This window comes from Vulpes lagopus, chromosome 13 (assembly GCF_018345385.1).
Source record: "Vulpes lagopus strain Blue_001 chromosome 13, ASM1834538v1, whole genome shotgun sequence".
Classification (NCBI taxonomy): Eukaryota; Metazoa; Chordata; class Mammalia; order Carnivora; family Canidae; genus Vulpes; species Vulpes lagopus.
The window spans coordinates 34,181,553-34,206,349 of NC_054836.1; the positions used below are offsets into that span (position 1 = coordinate 34,181,553).

At 34.6% G+C, this 24,797-nt stretch overlaps 1 protein-coding gene across 10 annotated transcripts in view; it reads left to right on the forward strand.

The window, feature by feature from the left end:
* Positions 1-24,797, forward strand: part of ITGB8 (integrin subunit beta 8) — a 79,492-nt gene that overhangs the window by 24,288 nt on the left and 30,407 nt on the right. For 4 of the 10 annotated variants that reach the window (XM_041727403.1, XM_041727400.1, XM_041727401.1 and 1 more), the window contains 5 exons: positions 2,797-2,882; positions 9,197-9,368; positions 18,832-19,078; positions 20,464-20,629; positions 21,411-21,569. In XM_041727403.1, the coding sequence (XP_041583337.1) occupies positions 2,797-2,882; positions 9,197-9,368; positions 18,832-19,078; positions 20,464-20,629; positions 21,411-21,569 (830 nt within the window). Of the gene's footprint in view, positions 1-2,796; positions 2,883-8,144; positions 8,314-9,196; positions 9,369-18,831; positions 19,079-20,463; positions 20,630-21,410; positions 21,570-24,797 lie in introns of all 10 variants that reach the window. The other 6 variants (XM_041727405.1, XM_041727404.1, XM_041727407.1 and 3 more) reach the window with 2 other exon arrangements.

Consider the following 24,797-nt stretch of genomic DNA (forward strand, 5'->3'; position numbering starts at 1 on the left):
GGGGATCATTTTTCCTATAATTATGTAGACTGAGAAATGTCAGCCCTGGAACCTCGTAAGTATTGACAGGACCAAAGTTTCTATTCCTCTTGGTCATCATTCTTAGGTATCTGAAATCTAAGAACAGAAGTTGGCACTAGAACTTTTTAAAACAAATGGTTGGAAGGCAGATTATAAAGAAAAAAGATTTGTAAACTCGTTATTTACCATTTGTGTCTTGGAAGTAGGAGATGGATTGACCAGGACACCTGGATGGCTCAGCAGTTGGGTGTCTTGCCTTTGGTTCAGGGTGTGATTGTGAAGTCCCAGGATCGAGTCCCACATTGGGCTCCCTGCATGGAGCCTGCTTCTCCCTCTGCCTGTGGCTCTGCCTCTCTCTCTCTCTGTCTCTCATGAATATATAAATAAGATCTTTAAAAAAGGGGGAGATGGACTGACCTTGAATCTGGGTTAACTTAGGACACAGACAACTAGTAGAAACAAACACACAGTCATAGAAGCTGTAGCTTCCCTTTCAAGAGAGTGCAATCTTAACTGCCAGTACCAACATCCTACCTACTGAGTGAAAGAGTTAGTTAAGTCTAAACTGAAATAGACTTAATTCCACGTTCCAGTCAGGTCAAGTTTAAGAGTTGTTAAAAGCCAAGTTAGGTCTGCAAATGTGCTTGATTTCTTTCTGAGAACAAAACTAAAAAGGTCACTCTCTCCTCTCAATACTTGAGAAATAAGCACCTTTTATATAGTTTGGTAAGCTAAGCTAGCTGGAAGGATTTTAGGCTATGGAGTTTTCATAGTCAGGTGGCCACACTTGTAGTAAAGGCAGCCTAAAAACAGTAGTTATTTTTAGTCCTTGGAAGTCTAGGCCAGGTTTGAACAAATCAGTAAAGTTTTGTATACTGTGTATTAAAAGCTGATATAAAGCCAAGGACAAAGGCTGCAAGGGAACACAGAGAGGAGATAATAGAACAGCTGTTAAGAGTTAAGGAGGAATGGTTTTGGGTTAACTAGTTGGTTGTCTGGGGAAATACAGGGAAGAGTGCTCACTACCACCCCAATTAGTACCTTTATGCTATACTTAATCTCCTATAGTTCCCTTTTCTCTCTCCCACTGCCAAAGTCCATCCCTTGCCACCCTCAGGTCAGAGCTGTTTTAACTGTGTATTCTAGAATGTTGGAGCAAGTTGAAAGAGAAGAAAAAGAAAAACTGATTGGATGGGGACAGCTAGAGATTTTGTGGACTTGATCCCCTTTCAAACTACCATGTCCTCATGTGATTGTATACACATACAAACACACATAGTCCTCTCATGCCTCATTCATTATATTTTTTCTTTTTCTTTTTTTTTTTAAGATCTTATTTATTTGACGGTGTGTAGGGGGGAGAGAACAAGCAGGGAGAGTGATAGGCAAAGGGAGAGGGAGAAGCAGACTCCCCACTGAACAGGAAGCCTGATGTGGGGCTCGATCCCAAGATCCTGGGTTCATAACCTGGGCTGGAGGCAGATGCTTAACTGACTGAGCCACTCAGGTGCTCATTATATATTTTTTTTAAAGATAAATACAAATCAGAAGAAACAAAATGAAATGGCAAAGAGATATACTAGATATCACTGCCTCTAGAGATCATCCTTAAATATACCCTCTTCCCCACCCCTGTCCTTCCTTCCTAAAGCAGAAGGAGAAGCCCCTCACTGTGTTCCCATAGTGCCTTGGTGATCTCTATCTCTGGTTCACTTATCATACTGTATTTTATTGTTTAAGCAAGCAATACAGTTCTCTCCATACCAGGACTGTGAACTACTTACAGCTAGAATGCCTTTTATTTACTGTATGCCTGTGAGTGAGATGAATAGAATGCTGTGATTTCCAGTCTTTTTGTGATGTTTCATAGTAAAGGATGGACTAAAACCTCAGGAGAAAACAATTTATGTTTCATTCTTTATTGTATTTTATGTGTTTAAGTTCATAATGAAGAGTTTCCTCATAATGATATAAGTAGTTAGTGGCTAGAGATAAAGGTAAATAGTTTCCAGGCACAGCTATGTTACTAAAATGTCACAGCTAAGTGTGAGAATCTATGGAAAAGTGAGTTGGTCATGATCTTAAAGCAATCTTAAATTGGTTAAAATTAGTTTACCCAATTAGAAATGTAATTGGGTAAAAAACTTACTAGGAAAACTAAATTGGGTAAACTAAAAAAATGCATCCATTGTAACTACTTTATGTCTAAAATGTTGACTCAAACTGTTATATTTGATTCTGATATCCATCAAGGCAAAATAATCAATATTAAGAAAATCAGAATTCCCAAGTGACTCTGTGTGTTATCATTTCTCAAGAAATTGAGATCATTTTTTAGAAAGTTCATTCACTATGACCCAATATGGATTGACCTGTTCAGTCTGTATATGATTATTTTTACAGGAAAAATTCTATATTCAAAAAACACCTCATTACTTCAGATAATATGAAATACAGTGAAACTTCAGCACACTAAGAAATGTGGAGTGTCTTTTACTCTTGGAGTAGAATCCAAGCCAAATTCCAAATCTCACTAAAATCACATTTCATCACCCTTTCTCCCAAAGTTATAAAACCAGTAACTATCCAGGAAATGTTGTATCTGTTCATTGTAATGCAGTTAACCTTACCTCCGCCCAAAGAAATTATGTATTTTTTAATGTTGTGTACTTAAAACTATTGATCAGCTTATTTCAGTTTTCAAAATACATTTTGGTCTAGAATTGTATATACTCCCTGTATGAGAGTAACACCTCATTTTATCCTCCATTACAGAAGACAATAGATGTACATCTTCAAATGCAGCATCCTGCACCAAATGCCTTGCGCTGGGTCCGGAATGTGGATGGTGTGCTCAAGAGGTGTGCCTTTTTCTTTCTTTCTTATTTTCTTTCTTTCTTTCTTTCTTTCTTTCTTTCTTTCTTTCTTTCTTTCTTTCTTTCTTCTTTCTTTCTTCTTTCTTTCTTTCTTTCTTTCTTTCTTTCTTTCTTTCTTTCTTTCTTTCTTTCTTTTTCTTCTTTCTTTCTTTTTCTTTTCTTTCTTTTCTTTCTTCTTTCTTTCTCTTTCCTCTTTCTTTCTTTCTCTCCTTGTATTTCCTTGTCTACCTTCTTTCCTTGCCTCCATTTCCTTCCCTTTCCTTCTCTTCTCTCTTTTTTGCTTTTTTCTCTGTTCCTCATGGTTGACCTTTTCTCTAGCCATGATTTCATTGCCCTAATATTTTGTGCCTTGAAGGTACATCAGGAAAAAGAAAGATACTGCTGAGCATCAGGAAAATTTTATTTGGTTTTATGCTTGGAAACAGCATATCTGGCTTAATATAAAATGAAGAATAACCTTTTCATTAGGAAAATTATGGTAATTTTGAAATAAAGTGCAAACCATTTTATGTTTTCCATCTGTTGTATAGAGAGAATTGGCAAACACAGAAACTGACTTTTGATAGGTCAGTAGGCTTTGTGTGAAATTCTTGTTGCAGCCTGGGGCAGTAGGTTATATATCCAAGTTGGATCATAGTCTTGTACTTGCTTATTAAAACAAAGAAAGTTAGTTTATTGGTCTGTTTCATTTGTTTTTATTTGAAATACTTAGAGATAAGTTATTTACTCCATTTTATAACATTACAACATTGTACCTCAATTCATCGGTTATTTATGAAAAATAGGATGCTTTTCCTTTGACATGTGACCTTATTCATGCAATACTGTGTACATTTAAATTCCGTGGAATAAAGAATAACTCAGAAATAGTTTATTGTTCAAAATTAGTGTTTTTATATTCTAACAAGAGAAATATACCCCAATAACAAAGTTCGTAGTGAAATAATTATATTCTTTCTTTCTTGGCTGTAAAGTTGTTTTATAAATTTTTTATTTTGTTGGTAATGTTCAATCAGAACTACCTTATGTAGTAAGTTGTAATGAAGAAGCCATCTACTAATCTGAGGTTTCTTTTGTAAAATTACATAGGTAATTTTATATTTGTTTATGTAACTCTTCTGAATTGGAAAAATAGATCTTTTATGGCCTTTTGCTTGACATAAAGATAAATCTCTAGCTTTTGCCTCCTCTGATTTCACTCAAATACCGCACCTACCATTGTCTTTCCAACCTCCTTGGCTTGCCATTATGCATTTTCCAAGAGGAAGAAGAAAGCTGAAAAGTAGCAAAGGATGGTGGACATTACTTTCTTCTAAAGCAAGTCAGGAAAGAGGGAGGGGAAGGGTTCACAAAATAGTAGCCATGTCTGAAAATAAATGTACCTCCTATTGACAACCCAAAGCCTTCTTGGATATACTCTGGTGTTACCATTGAGAAAATCAGATGTCACTCAAAACTAGGCAGTGCTTCACCAGAACCTATGGAACCAGGCAATGTCAGAGAGAGGACAATTCCAGAGTTTCTATTCCCATCACCACCTATGAGCCAAATGACCATATAGAATTCATTCTATCCTTTGAGCCTCCCTTCCTCATCTTCATAACCCTGAGTTTGGAGTTTACTTCTAGGTTTTCTTGTCAAGAATGTTTCAGAGCTTGATATTTCCTGATCCTAGGCCAATATTCCATTTTAGATTTCTACTAAAGAAGATCCTTAGAGCCATGAAGTTTATGTCAACTGGATATCAGCTGCTAAGAACTTTAGTGAGTATAGTTTAGAGGGACTTTCAAAAGATGGTTAAGGAACCCAGTTGTCAGCCAAATGTAACATCCCAGCCATATAGAATGCCAAGTTCCAGAGGGACCCCTTTATGTGATACCGCTGCTAGCACAGAAAATCTGGAGAGGCACAGTTATAGGCATAGCAAATGTCAGTCCTGCCACAAGAGGAAGGATTTTGAGTAGTTATAGAAATTGGTGGCCAAATGGAAGGAGGTAATGCAAAAGGAAATGTCAGGTGGCTGCCAGAGCAGAGGAGGCAAACCTGTGTCTGATGTTGGTCAAATGCTTCAATAGAGGATCTCGGGAAACATGTGGAAACCAACTGGCTGTCTATGTCCCAAAATATTCTTCTATGTAGTAAACGGTCTTCTAATTCATGTATCAAAAAAGCAGGTTCTGAAATGAGATCAGCTTGGATTCAAATCCCAAAGCTATCAGTTTCTAATTGTATTAACTTGGACATTTTACTCTAACTGCCCTGAACCTCAGTCTTCCCTAGGAAATAATAATTGTACCTATAACACACTGTTGTGAAGATTAAATGAAACAGTATGCGAGAAGCATTTGACCCAGGCATTGCTTAAGAGACGGGAGTTGTTACTGTAAGAATTTGAGACTCCAGAACAACTCATTTGGGTTAAGAAACCAAGAAGATTGTATTAAGAATACAGCCCAAGAGAAAGCAACCAGACTCAGCCATTAGCCATATCATTAACAGGAGCTGTCCACTCCGTGCAGGCTGACTTGACATTGTCAAGAAGAAGACTATAATGATTAATTTTGAAAGATTACCCACCATTAGACACATATGAAACTGATGTCTTTTATTTCTTAACCAATGAGAGTAGAGGAACAGGGAAAGGCATTTTTCTTCCTGTTCATGATTAGAATAGATAAACAGTAAGAAATTAAGTGTGGTTTGTACAATTTTCAAAGCTGATCAAAAGTAAAACATCACTAGAAAATCTGGACAGGGCATATTCAACTTACCTACATTCTTGTTGTATAGCATGTTAATCTACATTCTTGTTGTATAGCATGTTAATCCATCATTCTATATGTTTTGCTTTCTCTTTCTCTCCATGTTACATAAAAATAATTGGAAAATAATTAGAAGGGATCTTATCAATATTACCTAGCTTAATGCCTCAATCTTTTTAACAAATGTAAACATCTTGATGAGTTGAAGAATTCTCTTTCTCTCTTGCCTGCTGTGCCAACCACGGATTGTGGTTACATAGCCAGAAGTTTAGAGGGCAGCCTTCGAACATAATTATACTAAAATGCAACACAAAGGGCATTCACTGTCAAAAGGAAGATGATAGAGTTGTTTCATTTCTGTGCAGATTGCCGTATTTGGAAATCAGAAAGACTCAGAAATGAGAAGAAAAAACTTTTCCTATTTTTTTCCCCAGATAATTATATTGAATGGATAAAAGTAACAACTGATGAAAAGCCACCTGGGGTAACTTCAACCTGGGTTTTTTCATTTACAAATAGGCTTGAGATGGAGACAGCTGGAGCATGATTTTGCTTGTGTATTTCTTACAGAAAAAATAAAACATGAGAATTAGAAGAAATTAAAGTGACACAAAACACCACAAATTAAAAGGGTGTGGTTTCAAATTCTTTTCTTTTATACAAAGTGGAAAGTAGGCCACAGTGCGTAGGGGCAGCATTCCATTCTTTATTTTGATGTCACGGTCTTTTCTTTCCTTCTCAAACCTAATTGTCAAATTGGCAGTATTTTTCTAACTCAGTTTTTACAGTGGAGTAAAAACAGCCATGCTGATTCAGACATTGCAAAATAATTGAGACTATTTTGCCTATTTCAGCAAAATGATTTGACATTTAAAGGTCAAATGGCATGGTGTGATGTATAGTTGCAGTGAATTAACTATATTCCTTTCTTTCCATTTCTGTATACACGAATAAAATCCCTAGCTGAAAAAGAAAATCATAATTATTTGTACTTTATTTCTTTCTTGATTTGAAGTCCGGGTTCTTACATCTTAAAATGCACATGGCCCTTTGTCTGTGGCCTATCATGTGAGGCATGAATGAGCATAGATGTTCCAAATCTCTTGCAGCCTCAATATTCCTTAAGCTCCAGGACAGGAGGATCTCCCATCTAGCCTGGAGATTTCTGAAGGAAAGTGATACATATTATCACATTATATGCCTCCTTTCTTTGAGGAACTCCAAACCGTTTATAAGCTAAATCTTATATTGAGTACCTCTGAGTTTTATCAATAGATGGATAAATTTGAATACAAGAAATTAAGGCTTTGGTTTTTTTTTAAAGATCTTATTTATTTATTCATGAGACACACACACACACACAGAGAGAGAGAGAGAGAATGAGAAAGAGAGAGAGAGAGAGAGAGAGAGAGAGAGAGAGAGAGGCAGAGACACAGGCAGAGGGAGAAGCAGGATCCATGCAGGGAGCCCGATGTGGGACTCCATCCTGGGACTCCAGGATCACACCCTGGGCTGAAGGCAGGTGGTAAACCACTGAGACACCCAGGGATCCCAAGGCTTTGGATATTTTAAACTTCATGCTAAAAATCTAAGTGTATGGTCAATAGCAAAGCAAATTGAATTCTTCTGTTCCCATGAAGTCATTTACCAAATGATAGCTGGAAATCTTGATTGAAAAGGATATATCCTGAAAAAGTCTTAAAAAAAAAAAAAAGAAAAGAAAGAAAAGGATATATCCTCCTTTATCTTTTAATTATTTTTATATTATAAGTGTGCTTCACACTCTAGTTCAGGATCAGTACTGTAAGGGGCCATAAAGTAAAAATGTTTAAGTTTTGTGGGCCACATACTATCTTTCTTGCATGTTCTTTTTTTTAATTTTTTTTTTATTTATTTATGATAGTCACACAGAGAGAGAGAGAGAGGCAGAGACACAGGCAGAGGGAGAAGCAGGCTCCATGCACTGGGAACCTGACGTGGGATTCAATCCCGGGTCTCCAGGATCTCGCCCTGGGCCAAAGGCGTGCGCCAAACCGCTGCGCCACCCAGGGATCCCTTGCATGTTCTTTTTTATTATTCTTTAAGTGTAGAAATCACTTTTTTTTTTTTTTTTTTGGCATTCAAGTAACACAAAACAGGCCGTGGATTGTTTTATTTGTCCCACTGTCCTTAGTTTTCCTGCACCTGCTCTATATTAAGAAAGGAATTAAATTAAAATCTTTGTAGGAATGCTTTTATATTGCCCACCACGATCCCATCTAATATTCGCCAGTACTACGGATGTTCCTATTCATAATTGGTGATCTAAGATTCAACTAGTATTGAACTTGATAATCTTCTTCCTCCATAAACCTATGAAATTCTGTGCTTACTCTAAATTTAATGCCCATAATAATTATATTTACTTGCTTAATTGCTAAATTCACCAATGGGTGTTGACTCTTTGATGACATGGACTCTATCTTATTCTATTCTGTATCCTCAGCACCTAACAAACTACTGTCCCTAAGTAAGTATTCAGTCTGTATTCTTTGGATGAATGATTAGTTGGAAACCAAACTCCCTGAATCAGCTGAACTAAAGGAGGGATGACTGAATGCCAGATCAAAATAGCCACTGCCAGGAAGATCACTGAGCAAATATCCAGCTAATGTGTAAGCAAATATTCCAAATAGTCCAGGCCAACATTATATATAATAAAACATATTTCTATACTTTTCGATACATTTCCTATTCTTAAGGAAAAACCTGAATGGTTACATAAAAAATAAAAGTATCTATTTTTTCTTAGGATAAATTAAATTTTAACTTTTCTCCATTAATTTCAAGTTTATTGTATAGCTATTGAATGATGACAATCAACTAACCAATGCTGAATTGTAATAAAAATTCTAGATTTAGTTGCAAAATCTGGAGAATTTTAGCTGCAGTCTTGGTATCTCCCAGCCTCGTTATGAACATCTTCCTTAGTTTATTAAATTATTTACAGGCTATTATGTGTCTAAGTTGGGGGATTTTATGGTCTAAAAATATAGACTTTCAATATACTTTTTAAAAAATTTTAGTATCTTGCCAGGCATGTGACTCCTAAGGGCTTGCTCTATATTCCAAACATGATTTATACAATAAACATCCAGCTGGGTTCTTTAAGAACTGAGACTTATATTTGGAATGACTGAATGGCCTATTTTGAATAAATTTTCTTTTGAAATAGTCTTTCCAATGTAAAATATTTAGAAAGAAGTTGGTATAATTTTACAGTGATCAGTTAACAATATAAGTACTTGGTTTAAATCTCCACGTTAATACTAATTTTCTTCTTTTTAAATAAGATTTAGGAATTAAAGCTTCATTAAGATAATTTTACTCATATTCTTATTGGAAACATGGAGCTATTTTGAATAGTTCCATAATTTGTGCAATACTGGAAGATGGCTTCTTTGTAATATTTGCTGTGTGAGTTATTTTTTAATTTTTTTGGTTATAACTAAGATGGTATGCACTAAAAACGTCAGTCATTTTCCTTCTTTTACACAGGATTTCATTTCAGGTGGATTAAGGAGTGAACGTTGTGATATTATTTCCAACTTAATAAGCAAAGGCTGCTCGACTGATTCAATAGAATACCCATCTGTACATGTAATACCAAGTGAAAATGAAATTAATACCCAGGTGACACCAGGAGAAGTGTTGATCCAGCTGCGTCCAGGTTTGGTGATTTTCAAATAAACCTATGATTCTGACTTGAAATTAAATTTAGCTTTATTTGCTCATATTCAATATTTTGTGAAAGGCAGTACTATTGTAGTAAAAATAACAGTGGGCTCAGAATCAAGAAATCAGAATTCTGCTTTTTTTGTGTGCCTATAGCTAGCTAGCTGTGTGGCCTCGGACAGTCTCTGCAAACCTGACCACACTATATTATAATTATGTGTTTCCAGACTTGATCAAATTGTAGTGTAATTGTGTTCCTATTCCATTGCCAGCTCTGGAAGAAAGAGAACATGTTTTATTCCACTGTTTCTCCAAAGCCTCACAGAGTGCTGGCTTATAGCAAGCATTCCATAAGTATTTGTTGACTTGATCAGTTGATTAATTAATTAGTAGAGTTGTAAATTAAACTAAGCCCTTAAAGCCTTTGTGATAAACTTTTAAACACAAAACTACAATTCATAATTATCATAATTAACTTGAGCTGCTTTGTGATGGCCCCTGAGATTAACACATACTTTTCTTTCTATGCTTCGCTTATACTTGCCATTTTATCACATTGTATTCCACAGATTGTCACATGTAGTAGGCCACTGGAAATTATTCATTTTCCTCCAGTGCTAGAGAATCCCAGGGTGTACACTACACATGGCAAGATAATTTCAGGTACACGGGTATGCATCAGTCATTTAGATGCATTTAGTTTTAAGCAGTATGCCATTGCCTTCAAGTCTTCATTGTTTTATTCTGGGTGGTCTTATCCTGTCATTAAATTTTTAAATAATCATTATTGACACATGACTTGCCTATTCCAAAGCAGAGCTATTTCTTCCAGATTCTTAGATTACCAGAAAAACAAAGTCTATTTCTTTCTTGGCTCTAGGCATACTCCCAGCTTCCAATTAAAACTATGCTCTTCACCATATAAAACAGCCCAGGGTGATCATATATATGCAACAGTTGGAAAGGGATACACAAAAATGAAAGTAAATAGATTGATAAGATTATGCCATTCATTAGCTTCTATTGTTGCCATTACAAAATACTGTACAATAGGTGGCTTAAACAATAGAAATTTATTTTCTCACAGTCCTGGAAGCGAGAAAGTTTGAGATCAAGGTGCTGGCTGATTTGGTGGCTGGAGAGGGAGAGAGACACACACTCACTGGTGTTTCTTCTTATAAGGGCACTAATTTCATCATGAGGCCCCCACCCTCATGACCTATTTATCTCCCAAAGGCCCCATCTTCAAACACCATTACATTGTGGGTTAGGGCTTCAACACATAAATTTGGAGGGAACACAATTTAGTCTATAGCACTTGATATATAAAATAATACTTTCAAAGGCCATGGAATATTTTTGGATATTAGTCATATCTTAGACAAGAAAACTTAATTCCAAAAAGTGAAACTTTTTATAGGTCACTATCTCTGTAAATCATGCAATAAATTTTGAAATCAATACAAGAGGATAAACAAATATTAAGTAACAAACTAAAATAGTTTTTCCTTAAATAAAGTCTATTTCCAAGAATAAATCAAACTCTAGTCATAGACTATTTAATAATAACAACAACATACATCAAAATATATGGAATGTGTTTGAAGTTGCTCCCAGGAAACTTAAAATCTATAAATGCTTTTATTATTAAAGAAGAATGAACAAAAATTAAGCATCCAAATTAAGATATAACAAAAACAGAATAGCCATAAGGAAAAATAAGAGGAAGGAATTCATAAGAAAAAAATTTAATAAAAAATATACCAAAAAAAATAATGAAATGCAAAATAGAAATAAAAAGGTGAAATTAATGTATAAATCCAAGAGTTGGTTCTTTACCAAGTCCAATAAAATAGATAAATTGCTGTCAAGGCTAATTAAGAAAAGAAGAAAAAATAACCCAGTTACATAGATTATACCAGAAAAACAAATACTAAGGAAAAAAGACATTATGAAAATATTATGCATAAAAATCTACAGTAAAATGTATAAATCTTGATAATATAGATAATTTTAAGAAAAACATATGTAACTAATACTGACTCAAGAAGAGGGATAACCCTAAGAAACCTAATAAAAATAAAAGAAATCAAGATCATTATAAAAGAAACACCCCCACTGGATATTTAATGTTTCCTTCGGAAGAAATGATGTTCACCCAAACATCAGGAAATGTATTATCCCTATGCTACATAAACTCTTCCATTAGTTTTAGAAAAGGCCTAGAAGCTACTCAATCTGTACAAGGTTAGCATAACCCTAGTATCAAATCCTTAACATTTTAGTTAACCACTACATTAACTCAAATGTAATAAGGAAAACAATGCCAAAGAAAAAAATTATATATTGTTATCTCAACAGATGCTGAAAATCATACAGTAAAATTTAGTGTCCATTCTGCCAAAAGCAAAATTGAAGAACAGTTCTTAATGTATATTAATATCCTCCTGAAAGTTTTATTTAAAAGCAGTTAGACAAAAACAAAACAAAAACAAAACAAAACAAAAAAAACCCCCACCAAATACAAGCTATAAATATTTTGAAAAGATAAAGCAAAATTATCATTATATGTCTCTGGTAAATCCAAGCAAATCAACTAACTTTTAAAATTAAAAATAAAAAACAGGGGCACCTGGCTGGCTCAGTCTATAGAGCATGAAATTCTTGATCTTGGGGTCATGAGTTTGAGCCCTGCATTGGGCCTAGAACTTAAAAATTAATAAAAATTAAAAATAAATTCCTCAAAAAAAAATAAATAAAAAAAATAAATTCCTCAGTCATCATTATATAAATAAGATATACATACTTTTAAAAATAAATAAATGGGATCCCTGGGTGGCGCAGCGGTTTGGCGCCTGCCTTTGGCCCAGGGCGCGATCCTGGAGACCCGGGATCGAATCCCACGTCGGGCTCCCGGTGCATGGAGCCTGTTTCTCCCTCTGCCTGTCTCTGCCTCTCTCTCTCTCTCTCTCTGTGACTATCATGAATAAATAAATAAAATCTTTAAAAAAAAATAAATAAATAAATAAAAAATAAAAATAAATAAATATGGCAGGTTTTTAAAAATATTCAAATCCATAAATTTTCTATGTAATATTAAATATAATGAAAAAGGGCATCAATTTTCATAGCAGCAACCTAAAATGTAAACAATATAGGGATAAACTTTTAAAAAAATATGAGATCTATTGTGCTACCTCAAAGAAGAAATGAAAAAGTACAGAAGAATTTTATGTTCTTGATTAGAAAGACAATATTATAACAATGACAGTTTTCTATAAACATAGTCTGTAAATCTAGTAAGATCCAAATGAATTAATAACTAGAAGTCAATCCCAATCCAATTTGAGTGAAAATTTTTAAAACCTTCAATGATCCTCATCATGCATGTTTCTTTGTATAAAATAGCATATTCATTTAGGATACATTCTTATAAGTAAATTTACTAGGTCAAATAGATACACATTTATTTAGGTTTTTAATTTATATCATCAGGTTATTCACAAGAAAAATAGATATTCAGTTAAAGCTTTTAGGAGTCAACCTTGTCTTTTCATTCTTTTCAATCTCTTCCATTTTTAAGAGTAACTAGTCTGTTACCTGTTTCTTTTGCCTTTTTTCTAGTACTAGAAAGCTTCCTAAACTTATTAACCAACTTTAGTTCTCTTTTTAGCGTGTTATATGCCTCTCTATACAAATTTTCCTCTTTTTCTAACTGAACACTACTTTTCAGCAGCTTATACATGAAGCTTATCAAATATTATTTTACCTCTAATAAGTGTGACTATATTCTTTCAAAAAGTCTGTTCTTTTTTAAACAGAGGATTTGAAATTTACAAGGGTGCATTTTTTTCCTATGGGTGTGTTAACATCTAAATTTATATACTTAAATGAATTTAGTCTGTTACTTTTTGTAGATATAATGGTGGTTGAATCCTTCTAAGACTAAAAATTAACAGTTCAAAAGATGGGTAACTGCTTCAGTGCTATAGATAAGCAATGACAATAATGGTAATGAGGCAGACGAAAAGTGGATAGACATGAGAGATAATGGGAGATAGCATCCCCAGGGGTTGGTGACTGATGAACACTGGGACACTTGGGCTGTGGCTCAAGCAACAAGGTGAGAGGGATGGCTGCCCTCCGTGGATGGTGTGGTACTGAGTTCAAACGGAGACACTTTAGCTTGAGGTAATGACTTTTATTATATATGAGGCTGCAGTTCAGCAGGAAACACGGGTTGGACAAAGATGTGGGAGACATCAACACCAGGTGGTAAATGATGGTAAGTGAAGGTATATGAGGAGTAGGAGAGTGAAAAGAGAAATGCCTAATATCTATGTCAATCATTATGTGGCTTGATTTTATTCAGTTTCCCACTACTGTCTGAATTTCTACATGCAAATTGGTGTAATTGTCTAAAGTGTACAAGCCATCTTTCCAACATAGCTACGAAAGAACTATATTTTATAATATGCATATATAACAAGTAGTTATTAAATTATATTTAAGAAGTTCATCTAAAAATGCATGTGGCATCAAGGATGTGCCAGCTTTGAGGCATAATATATAAAGCTACATTTTACCAACTCCAGATATATAGAAACATTACTCCTCATAATATAAAAGTCCTTTCTACCATGACATATACAATGCATACCTAAGTATAAAATGTATTTATTCCCTAATTTTGATTTGGTTTATTTATAATCATTTTATTCTTATCTTATAAAAAATCATTACCTTCAATGTAGCACTTATTAAGAATTAAAATTTTTTTCATGAATATTTCTATTATATGATATACTGACTAGGCTTTTTAAAGAATGGTAGTAGAAAAAAAAGAATGGTAGTAGGACTCATATAGTTTATATATTTAAAGTGAGATTTAAAAGTGAGATTTTCTTTCATTTTTACTTCTTAAACTATACTTTTTTCTTTATTTTTACCTATCAATCTTAAGCAAAAATAATATAAAGAAGCTACTGATCCTACACTGAAATGAAATCTTTAGGAAGATAGAGGAGGGAAACGAATTCTCTAATTCTGCTTCAGAAGTAATACAATGTCTATAATAAGGATTAATACAATCTATACCTCCCTATTTTAAGAAAATCTTTCAAACTTGATTCATTTTAACATTGTAACAAAAGAATGCCCTTTAATTTAGTGTAGTTTAATTTTAAATGTAAGATTTTTCAGGTATTCTTCCTAAATTCAAAAAATTTTTAAAAACCAGAAAAATATAGAAATCACGCATTCTTTCCCCTCCACCCCTAGCACTTATCCCTTATTTTATCCCCCACAGAAATCCAGAAACATGCTGGAGTCTGTGCCTTGATGTTTCAATCTTATCTTGTTTTGGGGCCTTCTCCTTCCCTCGCCCAAGTGTAATGAACAGAATCTGGCTGTTCTTTCTTCCTGCTAGCTTTCCATATTTTCTTATGGTTTCTTAGTTTCATTTTATGCAGAACAGTTTTAGTTATCTTTTCTCAATGTCCAGTCATGATTTTTGTAGCCAAGTCTTCAGAGATGTTCACCTCATTATTTGAATGATTTTAAACCATTCTAACTACTTCTAATTATTTGGGCTATTCAAATCAATACTGGCAAAAGCTCTAAGTAAGTCTCAGCTTTCCTCCAAGTCCTCTTTCTTATTTTATGTCACAGACCCACTTCTTCCCTTTGAAGTTGATTGATGGAAAAAAGGATCTGAGCCTTTAGAATCTCACAAGGTGTAAGAATGAAGCTTTCTTGGAGATAATATAGATAGTGGCATAAACATTTTGTGGCCAGATGATATTCTTTCCTTTCAAACAGAGAAGCTATTTCAGTTTTTCCTACTCTGTGGGGAAGAAAACATAGATAATTAGCTTCTCACTAAGGTTAAAATATGTGGACCTTTTGAAATGATGCATCAAAATGTGCTTCAAATGTAGTTTAGCTAAATACATTTATGAGGAGCCTTGCCCGTACCAAACCCAGAAGCTTTAGAGATAAATGGTTTTCACCTTAATGAAGCTTAGTAATACTAATAGTGATAATTACTATATATATATAGTAATTAATATATATACTATATATATATATATTTCTAAATACTGAGGTAAATATTTTAAATAGATTATGTCACTTAGTAGCTCTTAGACACTAAAAGAATCCACCCTACATAGCTCTGCTCTCAGAGTAGTATTTATGACATTGCTGCCTACATTGATAACCTCATAAATAGTAAGTCTTATTTTACATGTAGTTTTTTTCTCATATAATATTCAAAATCTCATTTATATAATCCTCCTTTTGAACCCTGTATTGGTGGCATCCCAGTATGAACTGAGTGGAGATTTTATCTGGGGGTACAGTATCCATGTTCCCATAAAAAGTAATTTCTACTGTCTCTGAGAAGGTTTCTTCCTCATATATAATGAAACCATCAAGAGCCAGCTTGAAAGCACATGTGGAATATCTCAAGCTCAGAGGCAAAACACGGTAATCCAAGCTTGGTCCCTCCAGCTTCCTCCTTAGCAAGCAAAGTGGGGTTTGGGATCAGGCTGTCTAGGGCTGCCTATCTTGAGCTGATGACTTAAAGTCAGAACTTTATGGGAACCTCAAATGCCTTGCAGTTTATTAAATTTTTAAAAGATCTATTCATTTATTTTAGAGGGGGTAGGGGCAGTGGGAAAGGGAAAGAGAATCTCAAGCAGACTTCCGCTGAGTGCAGAGCCAGATTTGGGGCTCAATCTCACAACACTGAAATCACTACCTGAGCCGAAATCAAGAGTTGGACGCTCAACCGACTTTGCCATCTAGGTGCTGCAAATGCCTTGCAATTTAGAAATGGTAATTATCATATTCCCCAGTAATGACTAAAAGGCCTGTGTATGGAAAGAGTCTCTTTACCCCTTTATTAAAATTTTATCTTCCTGAGGCCTTAGCTTGAGATCTTCAAGTGACCCAGGTACAAAACTGAGACAAGCATCTATATAATTCAAAATCAAGAGCAGCCTAAACCCTCCAACCTTGACCATTTGGCAGGCTTTCTTACAACCATCTTCTTTGCTGAGGCCAGTGAGACTAGGAATTTGCTTGCAAGGTTAAGAGAAGCTAGTGCGTGCTGAGGCCCCCTATACGGCTAACATTTGGTTGGACCTCCCTGAATATCTTTGTCCTCTAAGGCCTGTGCCTTTGCAGATTCCCTTGGCTAAGATAACCAACCAATTTTATAACAACCTGCACAATACACTAAATATCTGGTAAATTTTGCAATAACTCCATGAAATCACATAGCCATTCATCTTTAGACAGAGCCACCATATACTGTAATGATCACCAAGATGAAAACACCATGTGACCAGTGCCTAAGGTCTTTAGCCTTATACCCAAGTCAACAGTTAAAAAACGACCATCCAATTTGTAAAAAATTAAAAAAAAAAAAAAAAAAGCAGCAGCTGATCCACATATTAAGCCACATGAGCCATGTTCCCTAATTATGCTCCATTTCTATTTCTTATTGATCTGGCCCTGTCTAGATTCTGACTTTCTCCTGAATTGAACTTCTCCACCCAAATTGCAAGACACTTCCACAGGGACAGGTCTTTTTACCAGACACTGGAAAAGCAGAGCTGAATATATGCTCTTTGGAGGCAGCCCAGCTCATAAAGGGAAGTAGTGAGAAAGTGGACTGAGTGGCCTTTACATCTCCCAAACTCTTGGGCCAAAAAACTGAGTGTTACAGTAAAGGGTTTTCCAGCACATACAGGCAAATTAGGAATGAGTAATTTCTCCCATAACTATTATTACGTACCAGAAAAACCTTATTTTGAATATATTCTATAACTGATTTTAAAAACATCTGATTTGTAAAATAATTTAAAAGACAATGTCACTGCTTTTGAATACATTAAGACTGAAAATATCTTAAAATATCTTCTGGTAGGGGATCCCTGGATAGCGCAGCGGTTTAGCGCCTGCCTTTGGCCCAGGGCGCGATCCTGGAGACCCAGGATCGAATCCCACATCGGGCTCCCAGTGCATGGAGCCTGCTTCTCCCTCTGCCTATGTCTCTGCCTCTCTCTCTCTCTCTCTCTCTCTCTCTGTGTGAATATCATAAAAAATTAAAATAAATAAATAATAAATAAATAAAATATCTTCTGGTAAGTAGATCAGGCTATCAATTGTATATACAAATCGGTGTTCATTAAAAAAAATTGTTCTACACTAATTACTCTCCACTGACAAATGACTTGCAAAGCACTTACTTTATTGTTTAAAACAGTAAAGTTCACAAATTGTCCATATTTATATAGATGACTTTTTACTATATACTTACAGACTTCCAATTATGGAATGAGTAAGACATGAGAATAAAAACACAGTCTAAGGAATACAGACAATGATACTATAATAGCTATGTAACAAGACAGATGGTAGTTATACTTGTGGTGAACACAGCATAATGTATAAACTTCATAAACCTCTAAGGTGAAACTAATGTAACATTGTGGGTCAACTATACTCAAATAAGATCAATCAATAGATAAAAATAATTTTATTTATTTATTTATTTTATTGATAAAAAAATTAAATACAGAACTACCAACTCCACAGAGTGCCATATCCTTGGATACAGTGATATAGGTCCTTGTATCAAATGATAATAGACAGAAAACCAAATAAAACTGTCTTGTACACAGTTGTTGGGAAGCTCCCACATTTCCCACTCTTCACATCTAGTTCCTTTGCCTCTATGATCCCTCTTCTACATATGTTTATCAAGCACCTACTATGTGTTAGATAAATATTGTTCCCTACATTGCCCAGGTCCCTAGTGTGGCACTGCTGGGTACAGTTCTTTAGACCACTGTCTCATTCTTTCTCATCCCATGACTACTGTTGGGAGGAATCTCATCATCTAATTCATAATGAGTTATTACTTAGTTTGGATAGTGTAACATACTACTCAGTACCAGAGTTTTCACATCTCATATGTAAATATGCCTTAACCTAAAAGGATGAATTTATACCCTCATCCAATAAGAGGTAACTTTCTTAAGATGCCTTTCTACTTTTCTTCAAACCAATACAGCCACCTACTCTTGAGACAGAATGCTGCTTGCAGTATTGTGCTGTGCTTTCCTAGATACTAAGGGAAGTAAGTTCATATGGGGATAAATATATTCTCTACTACATTTATATTGAGCATAGAACTTTATGGTTCGTTTGTTACTATCACTATCTGCACCACGGAATTGTGAGAAATGCATTGTATAAGTTGGAAACTAATAAACTGATACAGATTTCAAATTGCTTTAAAATTATTCCAGGATATTCCTAACTTCATTCATTATGCACAAATTTGTGCTAGTTGTTATGTATATAAAGCATGACTGATTTATTGAGAGCTTATCCTGAGATGTTTAAAATGAATACTACATGATGTCTGTCTTTCTTTGAACCAGAAGCTGAAGCTAATTTTATGCTGAAAATTCATCCTCTGAAGAAATATCCTGTGGATCTTTATTACCTGGTTGATGTCTCAGCATCAATGCACAATAATATTGAAAAATTAAATTCCGTTGGAAATGATTTATCTAGAAAAATGGCATATTTTTCCCGTGACTTCCGCCTTGGATTTGGCTCCTATGTTGATAAAACAGTTTCACCATACATTAGCATCCACCCAGAAAGGATTCATAATCAATGCAGGTATCTGGTGGTTGGTGTGGACTTCATAAATGCCAAGTTATTTTTTTCTTATAAAATCTCTCTGTTTTTATATAAAGGACTTACTAAATTTTATATTTTTGTTTTATTAAGTGAGAAATGAAAATATTTGGAGAGGAGGTATGTTCCTATCTGAAAATTTATGAGATTATGTGTAGCTTGAAGTTTCTATGTTTTTTCAAATATCACTTCGTTTCATCACAAAAAACTCACAAATAATATTAGTCATCTTGGATAAACCTCCAATATTCAGGCAAACAGGCATATAAATACGTGTTTGAGAATTCTGTATTTGTCTTCAAGCTCCAAATTTGTTAAATTAAGGTTTGTCAAATTTAAAGTACTTATATTGCCAGTATGACAACTATCTTTGCTGCTATGTTTATAATTATGTTACCTAAGATGGGACTTCAAAGAAAGCTCAGCTAGGACATGGAGGGTAGTTGGAAAGATGAGAATTTGTCTTTTTTCTGGAAAGAGATGCTTTTCTTATCATTTTGAAAGTCTGATTCTAAATAGCATATGCCCCACCATGAAACAAGAACTGACCTTAAAAATACAAGTTTCTCAGACAATATCCTAATTAGCCTGTTGAGTTCTCAGAAATGTATTCAGTTCTTCCTTAATATAACATTTCATTTTAACATCTTCTTTTCTACTTCCATAAGTTGCCCCAATAACTTTATAGATAATCTACCAAAACAGCTCTGCTAACTGTCGGAATGAATACATCTCCTCATGGAGCCTCATGTTCCTTCTCCCTGAACATGCATGTGCCTGAGGAATGATTTTCACTTCTTGGGACATCACAGGATTCTCAAAGTAATTTTAATAAACTCTGATTTTTCATCAATAATTTCACACCAAGCAACACTTCAAAAATTAGTACAATGTTTTAAAATATCAAAGAATAGTATAATATTTTCACTAAATTCCTAAAAACAGTTCCCAAAAAGTGTTTTTCAGCTGTTTCATGGTCAGATATGATAGGAAATCACTGAAAATTCTTATCTCCTCTTAAAATTAACCATTAATAAAAGCCTGTTAGGTGTCCTATATTAAACATTTTAATCATCTTTAAGTTTTTGGACACTAAACCATTATATTCTTATTTCCTACTTGCAAAGAAATATCCACCAATATCGAACTTTTCTCTGATTTTATAAAGTACAGATTTTCTCTAATAAAATTATATTGGCAAAAATATATTTATTTATATGTATATAAATATATATGATACATATAAATTAAAATATTATTATATATATATTCCTTTCTTACACCAAACCACACAATTTTACTGTGAATAGTATCTTTAAATGAAGCATAGCAAAATAGATTTTGCATTTCATCTTTTTCCCATATAGTGACTACAATTTAGATTGTATGCCTCCTCATGGATACATCCATGTGCTATCTTTGACGGAGAACATTACTGAGTTTGAAAAAGCAGTTCACAGACAAAAGATCTCTGGAAACATAGATACACCTGAAGGAGGTTTTGATGCCATGCTTCAGGCAGCTGTCTGTGAGGTAAGAAGTTTCACAATATTGAATTTTTGCTCAGATGCAAATTCTCCAAGAATTTAAGATTTTTATTTTTTTATTATTTAAATATTTTATTTATTTATTCATGAAAGACATAGAGAGAGAGAGGCAGAGACACACACAGAGAGAGGAGGAGACTCCATGCAGGGAGCCCGATGTGGGACTCGATCCTGGGACTCCAGGATCATGCCCTGGGCCGAAGGCAGACAGACACTCAACCGCTGAGCCACCCAGGCATCCCCACATTTTTATTTTCTCTTTGATTTATAGAGTGAAAACATAATATAGAAGAATACATTCTTCTAACTCTTATTCATCACCAATGTTATTCATTTTGGTATGTGTTCAGGACAGAGGAGCTAAATTGGGAGAGGGTTATAAATAGGAAAATATAAAAGGGAAAGAATAACTTATGCACTTGGAAAATCCTTTCCAAAAGAGCTACTCTTTTCACTCACCACTTTCCAAGGAAGAGCCTGAAATAGCCTGTTTTCCTATTCACATTGTGTTGGGTACTCTGCACTTCGTAAACCTGGCTTGTTCTTCCTCTGGGGGAACACCAGAAAGCTTTAGCTGGGAGTTGGTTCAGTCAAATGGCTGTGGTAAAATAGAGGATGTATAAATAAAAGTTAATGCTACTTAGAAAACAGCATTGTTTTTATGCACATTATTCTAGCCTGACTTAATGTTTGTTAAACTTGAACTTAATGTTTCTTGAGACGGATCTATGTTATTGTACAATATCTAATTACATGTTTATTTTAAGAGTCATATTGGATGGCGAAAAGAAGCTAAAAGATTGCTGCTGGTGATGACAGATCAGACATCTCATCTTGCTCTTGATAGCAAATTGGCAGGAATAGTGGTGCCAAATGATGGAAACTGCCATCTCAAAAACAACATCTACGTCAGATCAACAAGCATGGTAATGTAGCAAAAACTTCTTAGAAGTTAGGACTCTCATGGCTAAAGTAGAAGTTTAAGTAGGCAATTCAGCTGTTCTTATACCAAGAGTTTACCTAAACAAGCATGATACAGAGTCAGGATAAACCATGAGAGAGAAGTTATGGAATAATGCAGTATATAAATGCTGACTGATATAAGTCTAAAACATTTTAACAACATCTAGTAGCTAACTCTCTGATATGCTAAAAAGCACTCTATAATATGTAAAAATAAAAGTGATAAAAGTCCTCACTTTTTATGCAACTGAAGAATTTTAAAATGAAATACATATATATGCCTTTGCTATATATATATATAGTATATTAATTGTATATTAATATACATTAAGGATTGGTAAGAAAAGGATATTTGGCCTGAAGCATTCTCACAGTATAATAGGTAGAACTAAATAAAGACTAAGAAAAAAAAAAGTAACACAAGGCCAGCTTTCAATATTCTGGACCTCATTGCTTTCCTCTAAAGCTTACCTATATATAGGGGCTCTTTTTTAAAAATCAGTAGATATCTGAATTACTTCCTGAGGGTGAGCTTCAGCTCTGAATCATACACTTAATATAATCTCCTAGAACCACATCTTTCCAGCATTGGCTACTACTCTACATGTGGAAAATCAACTGTATAAAGCATCATTTATTTCTGATGGAAACTATTTACACAGAATGTTAGAACAAAAGCTTCCAAGCTTTCTCAGATATTAGTACCTTAGTGTCTAAATAATTTTTCCCCTGGTTTCCATAATCAGAAAAAAAAATCTGACAGTTCTATTTATTAAGTAGTTAGGTCCAAACTATTTATATCCTAAAAATATAGTAGCCAGTTAAAAAATAATACATATGAATCATCAAAAAATACATATGTGTATATTTATGTCATTCTTAGTAATGAACTTACTAATAGGAACTTCCTAAGCCTTAGAATCAAACTGGACATCACCACCCTCATTTCCTGTTCTACATTGATTTTCATGCTGCCCAGTTTTGCAAAGATATGATGTCACCTAAAGGAACAGAGCCGAATGTAATCTTAAAACCACAAGCTACTTAACAGCTAGTAGTTCATGGCTACCTGGCAGATACTTAATTATCACCTTAAAAATTAAAGCTATTTCAAAGCGCTCTGGTGAGTGTACTGTAGCACTCCAAGAACCTCATGCACAATTTGGGAATTGCAATATTAGAAGCATATAAATTATGCTGAAATTTGTGTGGTTCCCATGAGTCAAGTTTAAATAGTTTAAATTTACTTAATCTGCAACATCTTAACCAGACACTGAAAATCTAGAGGAGCAAGTGTGTTACTTCACAGGACAAATTCAAACCTTGGTTGGGTTAGCCTCTTAATAGCAGTCTGAAAACTTAAAGATTTTAAAAGGTAACTAGAGTTTGAATTTTTAATTTTGGGATTTGGAATTATTCCAATAATGTCTTCCTCTTTGCTAATTCTCTTCTATTCAGCCACATTACGCTTTGGTAGACCCACCCACTTTAATTTAGTCATTTCTTATCTTTCCTTCCTTTTACTTAATCTTTTAAAATCTGAGATAGAGTACTAATTATTTTCCAGGGAGTGGAGGAGGAGACAAGAGGAACTATTCTATTGTGAGACAAGGAGAAGCTTTTTTTAAAAAAGAAAAAATAATAATCACATTATTCTCAGATTGCATTGCATTGTCCTTTTGAATTTTTGCCAAGTCACTGAAGTCATGTCTTTATAACTGTATTTTAGAGGGTGCTGTTATACATATAGGAAAGATTTCTTAAGACATAGAAATGCTCTCAGATTTTTAGACATCATGCCATGCCATATTAACCTTATGGAAATAAACTGTAATTCTGGTGGAATTTTACACAGTGTTTGGGCTCTTATGACATCAGGAATTTGGACAATCTATCATAAACTTCATTTGCCTCCTTGAACATTGTTCCACCTACTTAAAAGAATGAACCTTTCACATGTCACTGATGTGCATTGAGTAAACCAAGGAGCAGTGTGTTTGTTGATACCTTAGAAGAACATTTTTATCTCATTTATCCCAGGTCATTGTTTTAAGGGATCCTCCTCCTAAGAATTCTCATTCCCTTCATCTCCAGGGACACTGCCCTAAAACAAAAGAAGTGGGATCCCTGGGTGGCGCAGCAGTTTAGCGCCTGCCTTTGGCCCAGGGCGTGATCCTGGAGACCCAGGATCGAATCCCACATCGGGCTCCCGGTGCATGGAGCCTGCGTCTCCCTCTGCCTGTGTCTCTGCCTCTCTGTCTCTCTGTCTCTCTCTCTCTCTCTCTCTCTCTCTCTCTCTGTGTGTGACTATGATAAATAAATAAAATTAAAAAAAATAAATAAAACAAAAGAAGTTGAAGCATTTTGATTGATCCCTCAACTATGCATTTATTTTTATCTGCAAGATGCGCTACTACTCTGAAACTTCCTATATCCAAAGCTACCCTGAACCTGACTCTAAGCATATTTACCTGCTTATTTAAAAATGATCTCCATCCTCTCCTATTTGGCATTATAGAGGAATTTTAAAAGGTATAAGTTAGACAAGCCATCAAACACTTTGCTTCCTGGCTTTATCTCCAGCAGCCAACACCAGTTGAATGGTACCTGAACTTTTTGGTCTGACACTCTGGTTGTTTTATTTATAAAAGTAAATAACTAATAAAAGACCTTTTATATGACTAAATTACATGAGCCAGAGTTCTGCTACTTGTGTACATATATTTCATGTATGTCAATGTGAATTCCAGAATAATAACAGCTACCATGTTTTGGGTATTTATTAACTGAAACTTCTATAGCAAACACTGCATACAGTATCGAATATCTTCAGAGTAACTCTGTGGGGTAGTCATAATTATCCCCTCCCCCCCTTTTTTAACAAACAGAAAAACTGAGGATAGAAGTAGTTAAGTAAGTTGACTAAGGACAGAGAGCTAAAAAATTAATAAGTAGCAGAGTTGGGTCTCAATCCAGTTCAATCTTACATTAAAATCTTTGCCACAATGTCTTAAGGGAAAAGTACAAGAGATAGAGTGCTGAAGTCCTTGGCATAATTGCTGCTCTAATTTCCTGGTTGCAGTCTTACTTATGGAAGACATAAAACACATAATTTGGTTCACATGAATAAGTGAGATATAATTAAAATAGTTTCTATTTACACATTATGTATTAGTATATGGTCATTGTAA